The 13,078-nt window shown below is 43.7% G+C and overlaps 1 protein-coding gene across 1 annotated transcript in view; it reads left to right on the top strand.

The window, feature by feature from the left end:
* Positions 1–1,012: 1,012 nt before the first annotated feature.
* The window catches only part of dapp1 (dual adaptor of phosphotyrosine and 3-phosphoinositides), a 64,313-nt gene continuing 52,247 nt past the window's right edge, over positions 1,013–13,078 (top strand). The window contains exon 1 of the mRNA XM_072583801.1: positions 1,013–1,188. Coding sequence (XP_072439902.1) covers positions 1,106–1,188 — 83 coding nt within the window. The 5' untranslated portion in view covers positions 1,013–1,105. The remainder of the gene's footprint in view (positions 1,189–13,078) is intronic.

The following is a 13,078-nucleotide window of genomic DNA, read 5'->3' as shown; positions in this document are numbered from 1 at the left end:
TAGAGGGCCCAGCACCGATCCTTGTGGCACTCCACTGGTCACAGGCCTCCAGTCTGAAAAACAACCCTCCCCCCCCCACCTTCTGTCTTCTACCTTTCAGCCAGTTCTATATCCAAATGGCTAGTTCTCCCTGTATTCCGTGAGATCTAACCTTGCTAATCAGTCTCCCATGGGGAACCTTGTTGAACGCCTTACTGAAGTCCATATAGATCATATCTACTGCTCTGCCCTCACCAATCCTCTTTGTTACTTCTTCAAAAAACTCAATCAAGTTTGTGAGACATGATTTCCTCCGCACAAAGCCATGTTGACTGTCCCGAATCAGTCCTTGCCTTTCCAAATACATGTACATCCTGTCCCTCAGGATTCCCTCAAACAATTTGCCCACCACCGAGGTCAGGCTCACCGGTCTATAGTTCCCTGGCTTGTATTTACCACCCTTCTTAAACAGTGGCACCACATTTGCCAACCTCCAGGGTCTTCCGGCACCTCACCTGTGACTATCGATGATACAAATATCTCAGCAAGAGGCCCAGCAATCACTTCTCGGGTACACCTGATCAGGTCTTGGGGATCTATCCACCTTTAACCGTCCCAAGACATCCAGCACTTCCTCCTCTGTAATCGGGACATTTTGCAAGACGTTTCGGGTCCAGAGACCCTTCCTCAGAACTGACTGTAGCCCGGAATAGGTTGGGTGTACATGCAGAAGGTGGGGTGGATGAAGGAGCCCAGGGAGAGGGGGGACAGGGAACAAAGGGTTGGACAGAAAAAGAGTGGGTAAAGGGGCAGTCTGGTGGAATGAATATCTCCTGATGAACTCCCTGTCTGGGAGACCAGCTTGTTAATAAAGACGGAGAAGGGGGATCTTCCTTTCTCCTGTGTACCACTTCCTCATCAGTTGCATTGCTTACTACAGGTCCCAGGGTGCAGCAGAACCCAATCAGTGGAGGTGGGTGGGAGGAGCCGCTTGAAAGTTCCTGTAACTTGCCCTGCTTGGAGAGGGGAGGGTTTGTGTGAGGAATCTAGCGCTGGCTGTGAAAGGCTCGGTCAGAGAGAGAGAGAGAGAGAGGAGAGGGACCTGACTGATGGGACAGAGCTCTCCATGAGGGAGATGGACAGCTCAGTGAATGTGCAGCTTTCCAGAGGCCGAGCCGACGACCGGGAGGATGAACTATCTGAACTTGAGTGAGTCGAGAGCTCCCTTCTGCTTTACAAATCTTGTGTTTTCTTATACAGCATTACAAATACAAACTCTGCTGTATCTATGTTAGGGGCGGAGGATACATTCCATGTTGTAATTAAGTGCAATTTTCTCCTTGAAAAGTGTCAGTTTATAAAGTGCCTTTTTCTGCTGCCGTGTCAGTTTCAGGATGTTCTGGTCAATTGCTTCTTATTGGGAAATCGGGAAAGTTTATTTTTCTCTGTGAAGTAAGGACGAATTCATCTCTAATAGACAGATGTAATCAGCATTCCTGGTCAGTCTGGTGTCTCCTACATTAACCTTTCTGACAGCACCCAGGTAGCATTGTGCTCTGTCCAGTGGACTCCCCACCGGTTAGAGTACGCAAACCATCTATCATTTCTCTCAATCTATCAACGTGTCACCATCAGGCCTGTGGTCTAGTCTTTAAAAGTGCAAGATCTCTCGTTCATTCCCAAAAGGAAATATGTGACACCCTCTCTCTCTCTTTCCTGAATCAGTCTGTCCCAATCATTGGCGAATTCGAATTGCCAATGGTTTGCCCATTTCATTAAGGAGAACATAAAACTCTGAGGGATTAGACATAAACTGTTATTGTGTCAATTAAAGCAAAATGTGGCAGGAGCTGGACATCTGAAAGGAGGACACAGAATGCTGGAGAAACTCAGCAGGTCTAACAGCATGTGTGGAGAGAGAAATAGAATTGTTTCAAGTCTGGTAGGACGTCTTCAGTGAAATTCTCCGTTTTGGGGTGAATTCATTGCTCCCTTCTTGGCAACAGCAATGCCTCAGTGATAGGAGAGCTTATGCTCAAAACGTTGACTCTCCTGCTCCTCGGATGCTGCCTGACCGGCTGTGCTTTTCCAGCGCCACACTTTGACAGTGATCTCTAGCATCTGTGGTCCTCACATTCTCCCAGACCTCAATAATAGGTGTCAAAATTCTATTATTGCAGGGACCCTGTGTTTTATTTTCGTGTAAACCTGTTCAAAGATACTATAGCACACCTCTGGAATAGGTGGGACTTGAAGCTGAGTCTCCTGGCACTATTACTCCACCACAAGAATCCTGTAAAGTTTCAATGATGGATTCCAATTCTGAACAGATAATTGGCTCCAAACTGTTCATTTTATCCCACTGTTGAACGCAGAGGGACACAAAACTGCTGAAATCTGGACCCACTCTGCTTCCCCTGTAACTGGGAAAATATGCTAATTCAGAATGTGATGTGTCACCTATTGAGTGAACACAAATGCACTCCCAAAGTGATTTGTTTTGAGCTAATGTTGGTTAGAACTGTACTTATATGTAAAGTGTCAGGTTGATTTCAAGTTATTGTGTGGAATGTATAGCAGGGTAACAGGCCACTCAGCCCAACATATTGGTGTTTATGCTTCAGACGAGTCTTCTCCCAACCTTTGTTGTTTCACTTAATCAGCATATTCTTCTTCTGTTCCTTTCTCCCTCATAGAGTCATGGTCATAAAAATACACAGCACTTCACTCCAACTCATCCACGCTGACCAGATATTCTAACCTAATCTAGTCCCATTTGCCAGCACTTGGCCCATATCCCTCTAAACCCTTCCTATTCATATACCCATCTAGATGTCTTTTAAATGTTGTAATTTTACCAGCCGCCACCACATCCTCTGGCAGCTCATTCCATACACACATCACCCTCTGTGTGAAAAAGTTGCCCCTTAGGTTCCTTTTAAATTTTTCCCCTCTCACCCTAAACCTATGCCCTTTAGTTCTGGACTCCCCCACCCCAGGGAAAAGACCTTGTCTAGTTACCCTATCCATGCCCCTCATGACTTTATAAACCTCTATAAGGTCACCCCTCAGCCTCTGACGCTCCAGGGAAAACAGCCCCAGAGTATTCTGCCTCTCCCTATAGCTCAAATCCTTCATCCCTGGCAATATACTTGTAAATCTTTTCTGAACCCTTCCAATTGGAGGGAGACCAGATTGCACACACTATTTCAAAAGTGGCCTATACTTATGTGTTTATCCAGCTTCCTCTTAAATATATCTGCACTGTTCACCTCAACTACCACATGTGGTATCCAGTTCCACATTTTTCCCAGCTTCTGGGCCAAAGACTTTTCGCCTGAGTTCCTGATTGGATTTATTAGTGACAATCTTTCATCAAAATCCCCTTGTTATTGTGTCACCCACAAGACACCTGGTCTCCAACATTACCCTATCAAATCCTTCCATAATCTCAGTCAGAAACCCCCCAACCCACCCACATCACGGGGAAAGGGACCCAGCCCTGTTTGCTCCCCATGGAAGTTCTGCTATCATTCTAGTCAAACTTTCTTTGCCTTCTCCACTGTTTCTACCTCCTGTTTGTTACGTGATGACAAAGACTAGTTGCAGCCCTCCAATTGTTTGAAACTGAAAACAGGAACTACTAGAAACATTCAGCCGGTTTGTCAGAGTCTGTGGAGAGAACACGTGGAGCAAGAATGTCGGCTGGGCCCTTTCTCAGAATGGAAAATGAGAGGTGAACAACAGTTTTGACTGGAACTGTAAAGAAAGGAGAGTGTGGAAGCCAGATGCTTAACAAAAATAACAAAGGAGGAATCAGTGGAATGTTAATTAGAAAGCAGCGTTCATAAATAAAGATTCTCTGCATAGTTACTGACTGACACACCAAAGGGAAAATGACATTAATATTGCCAATTAGCATGTTAGTAATACCTGTATATCGGATTCTTAAGGAGCTTGACAGGATCAATGCTGAAATGATGTTCCCCCTCATGGGAGAGTCTAGGCCTAGAGGGCACAGTCTCAGAATAAAGGAGCACCAATTTCAGATGGAGATGAGTAGGGATTTCTTCTCTGAGGGTTGTGAGTCTTTGGAACTCCTTGTCATAGAGAGCTGGAGGTGGGGAAGAGGGGAATGGGTTCGGGGAGTGCAGAGTCCTTATATTTTGGAAAGGTGCAGAAGCCACATGGGCGATTTCAACTTCCCAAATATTGATTGGAAGCTCTTTAAATCAAGTGTTTGTGCAGTGTGTCCAGGAAGCTTTTCTAACTCAGTGTGTAGATTGTCCAACCAGAGGGGAGGCTATATTGGATTTGATACTTGGTAACGAACCGGGACAAGTGATGGGCTTGTTAGTGGGTGAGCATTTTGGTGATGGTGACCACAATTCTGTGACTTTCACCTTGGTTATGGAGAGAGATAGATGCATGCAACAGGGTAGGTTTTACAATTGGGGGAAGGGTAAATACGATGCTGCAAGACAGGATCTGAGGAGCATAAATTGGGAGCATAGGCTGTCAGGGAAGGATGTCGTTGAAATGTGGAACTTTTTCAAGGAACAGATATGACGTGTCCTTGATATGTATGTACCTGTCAGGCAGGAAAGAGATGGTCATGTGAGGGAACCTTGGTTGACGAGGGAGGTTGAATGTCTAGTAAAGAGGAAGCAGGAGGCTTACATAAGATTGAGGAAACAAGGTTCAGACAGAGCATTGGAGGGATACAGGATAGCCAGAAGGGAGCTGAAGAAAGGGATTAGGAGAGCTAAGAGGGGACATGAAAAATCTTTGGCGGGTAGGATCAAGGATAATCCCAAGGCCTTTTATGCGTATGTGAGAAACATGAGAATGACGAGAACGAGGGTAGGTCCGATCAACGACAGTAGTGGGAGACTGTGTATTGAGTCGGAAGAGGTAGGAGAGGTCTTGAATGAGTACTTTTCTTCAGTATTTACAAATGAGAGGGACCGTATTGTTGAAGAGGAGAGTATGAAACGGACTGGTAAGCTAGAAGAGATACTTGTTAGGAAGGAAGATGTGTTGGGCATTTTGAAAAACTTGAGGATAGACAAGTCCCCCGGGCCTGACGGGATATATCCTAGGATTATGTGGGAAGCAAGAGAGGAAATTGCAGAGCTGTTGGCAATGATCTTTTCGTCTTCACTGTCAACAGGGGTGGTACCAGGGGACTGGAGAATGGCGAATGTTGTGCCCCTGTTCAAAAAAGGGAATAGAGATAACCCTGGGAATTACAGGCCAGTTAGTCTTACTTCAGTGGTAGGCAAAGTAATGGAAAGGGTACTGATGGATAGGATTTATGAGTATCTGGAAAGACACTGCTTGATTAGGGACAGCCAGCACGGATTTGTGAGGGGTAGGTCTTACCTTACAAGTCTTATTGAATTCTTTGAGGAGGTGACCAAGCATGTGGATGAGGGTAGAGCAGTGGATGTAGTGTACATAGATTTTAGTAAGGCATTTGATAAGGTTCCCCATGGTAGGTTTATGCGGAAAGTCAGGAGGCATGGGATAGTGGGAAATTTGGCCAGTTGGATAGAGAACTGGCTAACCGGTCGAAGGCAGAGAGTGGTGGTAGATGGTAAATATTCAGCCTGATTCTGGATTAGTGGTGCTGGAAGAGCACAGCAGTTCAGGCAGCATCCAGGTAGCTTCGAAATCGACATTTGGGCAAAAGCCCTTCATCAGGAATGTTTGTGCCCGAAACGTCGATTTCGAAGCTATTTGGATGCTGCCTGAACTGCTGTGCTCTTCCAGCACCACTAATCCAGAATCTGGTTTCCAGCATCTACAGTCATTGTTTTTCCAATATTCAGCCTGAGCCCAGTTACAAGTGGAGATCCGCAGGGATCAGTTCTGGGTCCTCTGATGTTTGTAATTTTTATTAATGATTTGGAAGAGGGAGTCGAAGGGTTGGTCAGTAAATTTGCAGACGATACGAAGATTGGTGGAGTTGTGGATAGTGAGGAGGACTGTTGTCAGCTGCAAAGGGACTTAGATATGATGCAGAGCTGGGCTGAGGAGTGGCAGATGGAGTTCAACCCTGTCAAGTGTGAGGTTGTCCATTTTGGAAGGACAAATAAGAATGCGGAATACAGGGTTAATGGTAGGGTTCTTAGTAAGGTGGAGGAGCAGAGGGATCTTGGGATCTATGTTCATAGCTCTTTGAAAGTTGCCACTCAGGTGGATAGAGTTTGTAAGAAGGCCTATGGTGTATTAGCGTTCATTAGCAGACGGATTAAATTCAAGAGTCGTGAGGTGATGTTGCAGCTGTACAGGACCTTGGTAAGGCCACATTTGGAGTACTGTGTGCAGTTCTGGTCGCCTCACTTTAGGAAAGATGTGGAAGCTTTGGAGAGGGTGCAGCGGAGATTTACCAGGATGTTGCCTGGAATGGAGAGTAGGTCGTACGAGGATAGGTTGAGAGTGCTAGGCCTTTTCTCATTGGAACGGCGAAGGATGAGGGGTGACTTGATAGAGGTTTATAAGATGATCAGGGGAATAGATAGAGTAGACAGTCAGAGACTTATTCCCTGGGTACATCAGAGTTTACAAGGGGACGTAAATTTAAGGTGAAGGGTGGAAGGTATAGGGGGAATGTCAGGGGTAGGTTCTTTACGCAGAGAGTGGTGGGGGCATGGAATGCGCTGCCTGTAGGAGTGGCAGAGTCAGAATCATTGGTGACCTTTAAGCGGCAATTGGATAGGTACATGGATAGGTGCTTCAGCTAGGACAAATGTTCAGTACAACATCGTGGGCCGAAGGGCCTGTTCTGTGCTCTATTGTTCTATGTTCTATGTTCTATGTTCTATGTTCTAAGACTGAGATAGATAGATAGATTCTTGATCAGTTGGGGAATCAAAATTATGGAGAAAAGGCAGGGAAGTAAACATAAGGAATTTCAGCTAGGCAAAAGTGAGGACTGCAGATGCTGGAAACCAGAGTCTAGATTAGAGTGGTGCTGGAAAAGCACAGCAGGGCTTTTGCCCGAAACATTGATTTTCCTGCTCCTCGGATGCTGCCAGACCTGCTGTGCTTTTCCAGCACCACTCTAATCCAGACATGAGGAATTTCAGATCAGCCATGATCCTACTGAATGTTGCAGCATTCTCGAGAGGTCAAACAGCCTATTTCCCGTTCCTGTTACTTATGATCTTACAGTGCACTTTGGACTTGCTTGGATCTAACCTCAAAGTGTTTCTTTAAATGACATTTATTAACAATCTGATGATCTAGCAGTGGACATTTCTGCCCAGAACTGCTCTTATTCCAACCTTCTAGTACAGGTTTCAAATCACAGGTCACAGTCATATCACAGGATATCTCAGAGGATAATGTACATATTCAGTAAAGCTAATCTCACGTATCAGGACGTGAAATTAAACATGTTAATAAACAGAGATTAATGGAAACACTCAGCAGGTCCATCATCATTTGTGGGGAAGGAAGCAATTGATATTTCCAGCATCTGTAGCCTTTTGAAGTTCAAGATTTAGGATAGAAATGTGGTCACCAAACATCTCCAACGCCCGCATGTGCTGGGAAGTCTTGCAACTTGAACCCATGGTGTAGTGAGGCAAGTTCTCATTCTGCTACACAGATCAGATGGTTTGTATTGGAGTTGGTGTGAAGCTGGATCAATGCTAAGGCTGGAGCATGGGCACAGCCTTGGAAAGGGTGACATGTCTCAATAGGTCACACTCTCCCATCTGAATCAGATGGAGGTTTCAAGTCCCACTCCAAAAACTCTGAGCACAGTACTAATGCTGATACCCCCACTGCAGTGTTCAGTGTCAACCATGCCATCTTGCAGATGAAATGATGAACCAAGATCCGTGTTTGCCCCATACAGTGGGCACAGAAGATTTAAAAAGAGCAGGGAAATTCTCCAGGTAACCTGTCCAATTTTTACCCTTAAACGGACAACTAAAGAAACGTCATTATCTTGGTTGTTATTATGTTGTTGTGTCTGGGAGCTTGCTACGTGCAATTTATTTGCTGTGTTGCCTGCATTATAACAATGACATGTTCAAAGGTACACAAATTCCTTCTAAAGTGCTTTTGAATATTTGAGCTTAAATAACTATTGGTCATTTCTAAAAGCAGAAAACAGTGTCTCACATCCCTGAAAGTATCCAGGAAGGAACTGAATATTCCTGCAAGTAAAGACTAATTACTGCAGATACTGGCAAACACAGAGTGCTGGAGAAGCTCAGCAGGTCTGGCAGCATCAGAAATAGAGTTAACGTTTCGAGTCTGGTGTGACTCTCCTTCACTACCTTTTGAGCCATATAATCCTGTTTCTCCCTTCACGCACGATGCCAGGCCTGCTGAATTTCTCCAGAAATTTCTGAGTTCGTTTGACTTGAAAACAGTCCTATAGCCCTCTGTGTGGCGTAAATCCCAAATCTAAGTTGCTTAACGTTTGGGATGAGTAAATTTGATTGTGGCATTCACAGTTAGAACAACTTGCATTTATCCATCAATCTTTAAACAGAAAAACCGAAAGAATTTCACGAAGACTTAAGAAAGAAAGGGAAATTACAAAATATCTATAATTAAAGCAAAATACTCCAGATACTGGAAATTGGAAAAAAACACAGAATGCTGGAGAAACTCAGCAGGTCTTGCAGCATCTGTAAAAAGAGAAACAGAGCTAATATTCTGAGTCCAGTTTTGAAGAAGGGTCACTTGATTCAAAACATTAACTCTGTTTCTCTGTCCACAGATGTTGTCAGACCTGCTGAGTTTCTCCAGTACTTTTGGCTTTTGTGTAAATATCTATGCATGTTGGATAATAAAAGGCTTTTATAAGAAGTGGAAATTGGGAAATATCTGAAAGAAAGATCTTGCTCTTACGTGACTCCTTTCACAACTTCAGAAAAATCCCCAAACTGCCTGAGGCTGTCTAGTCACCCTGCTAAACTCAACAACCCGTTTACACACCATCAACATTGACAAGGACTCAAAGAGATAAATAAACAAATCAATTGCTTTGCTTTCTTTTCCATATTCATAGTAAAAGCAGTGCTCCCCTTACTTGGGCCTAGACCAGGAAGCTCAGAAAATTAATAATTAGGGTTAATTTAAACAGATAAATTATGAGAAGTGACCTGATTGAGATCTTTACGATTCTGAAAAGGGACGTTAGGCTAGATATAGAGAAGATATTTTCACTTGATGGGAAGATCAAAGTTAAGGGTCGTCAAAATAAGATAGAGACTAATAAATCAAATGGGAACAGCAGGAGATATGACTTTACACCAAAAATGGAATTCACTAGCACTTGAATCATCAAAGTTAAAAGTATAGTTACTCTTGAGCCAAACCTAGATGAACACAAGGAAGGAAGGAACAGAAGGTTACATTGACAGAGTGAGATGCGCTGGGATAAAGCAGGAATTATGTGGAGCACAAAGATCAGCACAGACCAGTGCTGAATAACCTTTTCTCTGCAATAGATTGCACAACATTTACATAACAAATGCTTGATTGCATCCTTTGATGCTGGGAAACATTATTTTCTTTGAGGTATTGAATGTTAAAGAAACACAAGTCTGATTAGAGTACACACAGGAAAGGACTCACACAGAATTGGATAGCCAGAGGGCACAGGCTGTAATGAAGGAAACCGAGCTGGCAATTCAGATAGAATCTGGAATCAGCAGCCTCTCCTGTACGGATTAGTGGTGCTGGAAGAGCACAGCAGTTCAGGCAGCATCCAATTCGCTGCTCGTTGGATGCTGCCTGAACTGCTGTGCTCTTCCAGCACCACTAATCCAGTATTTGGTTTTCAGCATCTGCAGTCATTGTTTTCTCCTGTACGGAGTCCTGCAGCCCATTATATCGAAAACACTCTTCCAGTTAATGCCACACTCTCTGCCCTTTTCCTATATGAGCCATTTAAATGACATCTTTGAACAGAAAGGTGACTGATGTTGGACAGTCTCAGCGTTTGATCAGGATTTAAGTGGTGAGGGGGGAGATTTAAAAAGGAAATTCACAAGTTCCTGCAACAGACCGGATTTGGAGTTATAAGTGACATTGAACAATGTGGATGAGCTGACTAGCAGATTTCAGTTAGCACATAGAATAACTGAGGATTTATAGCAGGGCATCAGGCCATTCAGCCCAATTATCAAGCCTCTTCCTATCCTACTTCATCTCTCCCTTTCAGCATATCCATCTGTTTCTTTCTCTTACATGTGTTTATTCAGCTTCTCCATTGGATTTATCAATACAATTCCCCTCAATAATGCTGCAGTAACAATTTCAGACTCTCACCACTCTCCAGCTATCTCCCAAACTCCATGTTGTATTTATTAGTGACTATCACATATTTACGGCTCCTGGTTTTGGACGGTCCATCAGTCAAATTCGTGGGACTCCCTGGGGGTGAAATTAAATCCCAAGAACTGCAGCCATTCAGGGAGGAGGCTTACCCACCACTGTCTCCAGGACACTTAGAGATGGACAATGACTGTTGGCCCAACTAGAGATGCCCATGTCCAATGAACAAATCAGATCCCTTCTCATTTTTAATTACTTCCAATAGTTTTCTTCAGAAGCATCTTATTAGAGAGCAGAAGCCCAAGTTGTTTAGTTTTTACTGAGAGTTGTCCCTGTTTGTTTTGGTATCATTCTTGCAAACCTGTTTCAACAATTCACTAAGATCAACAAAACAAAATCAGCTTTTAATGTTAGTATAATTGTCTTAATCCTTGCATTGACTTTATTTAATTCAGTAGTAACCAGGAAGATCTGACTAGACATGCTATTGTGCTGTGTCTCAACTATAAAATTCCCTGAAGCTAAATGACAGCTAAATGACATGTGAATGGATGTAGATGGATATTGCAAATCAGTGCGTCAGCAATTCTCTCTGTGACAGGCCCAACAGCTGGACTGATTCACTCAGAAACCGTGCCCACAAACAAGAATTCAATCACAGGTGCTTACTAGAAGGTGCTTTTTCTTAAGTTTCAAAACTCTGCAATTTTTTTATACCGAGTACAGATGCAAATTATTTCTGCTCAAACCAAATTTTTTAAAAAATTACCCTTCATCATCTTTGTAACCGGGATCGCAATAAAGCGGAACCATTATAGTTTGAGCAAGTCTGAGAGTTTGCATGGCGACGGATGTTGCTGTCACAAGCAGGTGTGAAGGGGAATAATTGATGTTTTCCAGTTTGAATGTTGCACAATTGCATTTATGTAGCATCTGAAGGCCTTTACAGCCAGTGGAACTGTATTGATGCATTGTCACAGGTGTGATTGTGGAGAGGTGTGACAGCCAATGACCGGACAGTAAGATCCCACAACAGCACTAAGACAATGACCAGATCGTCTGTTGCTTGTACCGATGCTGAATTAAGGGACTGTGTCTTAGGCACATGAACCACGGAGAGCTCCACGCTACTTTTGGAAATAGTGGCTGGAGTATGATTTATGGAAAAACACAGCCGTCCAGGCAGCATCCAAGGAGCAGGAGCATTGACATTTCAGGCATAAGCCCTTCATCAGAATTCCTGAGGAAGGGCTTCTGCCCGAAAAGTCATCTCTCCTGTTCCTCGGATGCTGCCTGACCTGCTGTGCTTTTCCAGCACCACACTCTCGACTCTGATCTCCAGCATCTGCAGGCCTCACTTTCTCCTCCGGAGTATGGTTCAGGTGACAGATGAGGTCTCTGTGAAAGGTGCTGTATCAGTCCTACACTTACCTTCAATAGTTGGGGGCTGTTCCCCACACTTCCTACCTGAGGCTCTGGCTTTGTATCATTTACGCAACAACTGCATTTGTGCCAATTAAATGTGAAAATATAATATTCATTTGTGTTTCGTGAGACACGGATGTCACCAGCAAAGCTGTAATTTATTGCTCACCTCCAATTGCCCTTGAAATAAGTGATTTGCTCACCCATTTCAGAGGGCAGCTGAGAGTCAAGCCTATTGCAGTGGGTCATGTAGGCCCACATGGAAAAGAATGGCAGATTACCTTCCATGAAAGACTAGGTAAAAACAAGGACTGCAGACATCCAGTGTGCCAGCTGGGTTTTACATCAATTGATAGTTTCATGGTCACTATCATTGAAACTAGCTACTAATTCTGGATTTGTTCACTGAATTTATTTGTTCACTGAATTTAAATTCCATCTATCTCCCTGGGGAAGGGGTTTGACCCCGTGTCTCCAGAACTTTACCTGGGTCCCTGGATTACTAAGTGAAAATGAGGACTGCAGACACTGGACAGTCAGAGTTGAAAAATGTGGCCCTGGATTACTAGCGTAGTGAAAGTGCCACTACCACCCGTCTCAATCCAATTCCAAAATTTTCCAGTCATAAAAGCAAGTTACAGTTATTTTCTAATTAATCCATAAGCTATTCATTTTACTCATTGTGTGCTTCAGAGCTGACTAGTCCTTAAATGTGCTCTTGCCCTTCCCTATTCCTGTAACCTCCAGCTTCCATCACCCAGAAAATTCATCCCTAGTTTCAATCCCTTCTCGATACTGGCAGCCCCATCACCTCAGCCCCCAAACCCTGGCATCTATTGCCTTCCTCATTGACCCACGCCTGTAGTCCTACTCTCTCCTAATCACACCTGTGAAGTACATTTGGATGTGTTTCTAATGTTGTAGGTGCAAGGTAATTTGTTGTTGTAAATCTGATTGTCATTGTGTAATATATCCTGGATTCAGCCAGGATTGATCACCTATATTTTTGTCTTTTAAAGGCACATGAATTGGTGTTCAATCTGAAGAATTCATGGAAAGATTGGTTGAGGGAAGGGGAAAACCAGAGAATTTCTAAATCTTCAATGTGTCATTATGTGAATCTATTGGCATAGGAGTAGGACTTAGGAGCTAGAGAAGGCCATTCAGCCCCTCAAGCCTACTCCATCCTTCAGTAAGATCATGGCTGATCTGATTGTGGTCTCAATTCAAGCTTTATTTATTGCATCTCCCTCCCCATTGGCCTGGAGTCCCTTATATCTAAGAAGGACAATCCAGTCAAACTTGCAAATGATACATACTGGTCTCACCCATCTTATATACTTAAAGAAGGAGCTCCAGTACCATC

Source organism: Chiloscyllium punctatum, chromosome 14, assembly GCF_047496795.1.
Source record: "Chiloscyllium punctatum isolate Juve2018m chromosome 14, sChiPun1.3, whole genome shotgun sequence".
NCBI lineage: Eukaryota > Metazoa > Chordata > Chondrichthyes > Orectolobiformes > Hemiscylliidae > Chiloscyllium > Chiloscyllium punctatum.
This window is presented reverse-complemented; position numbering and strand designations above follow the sequence as displayed.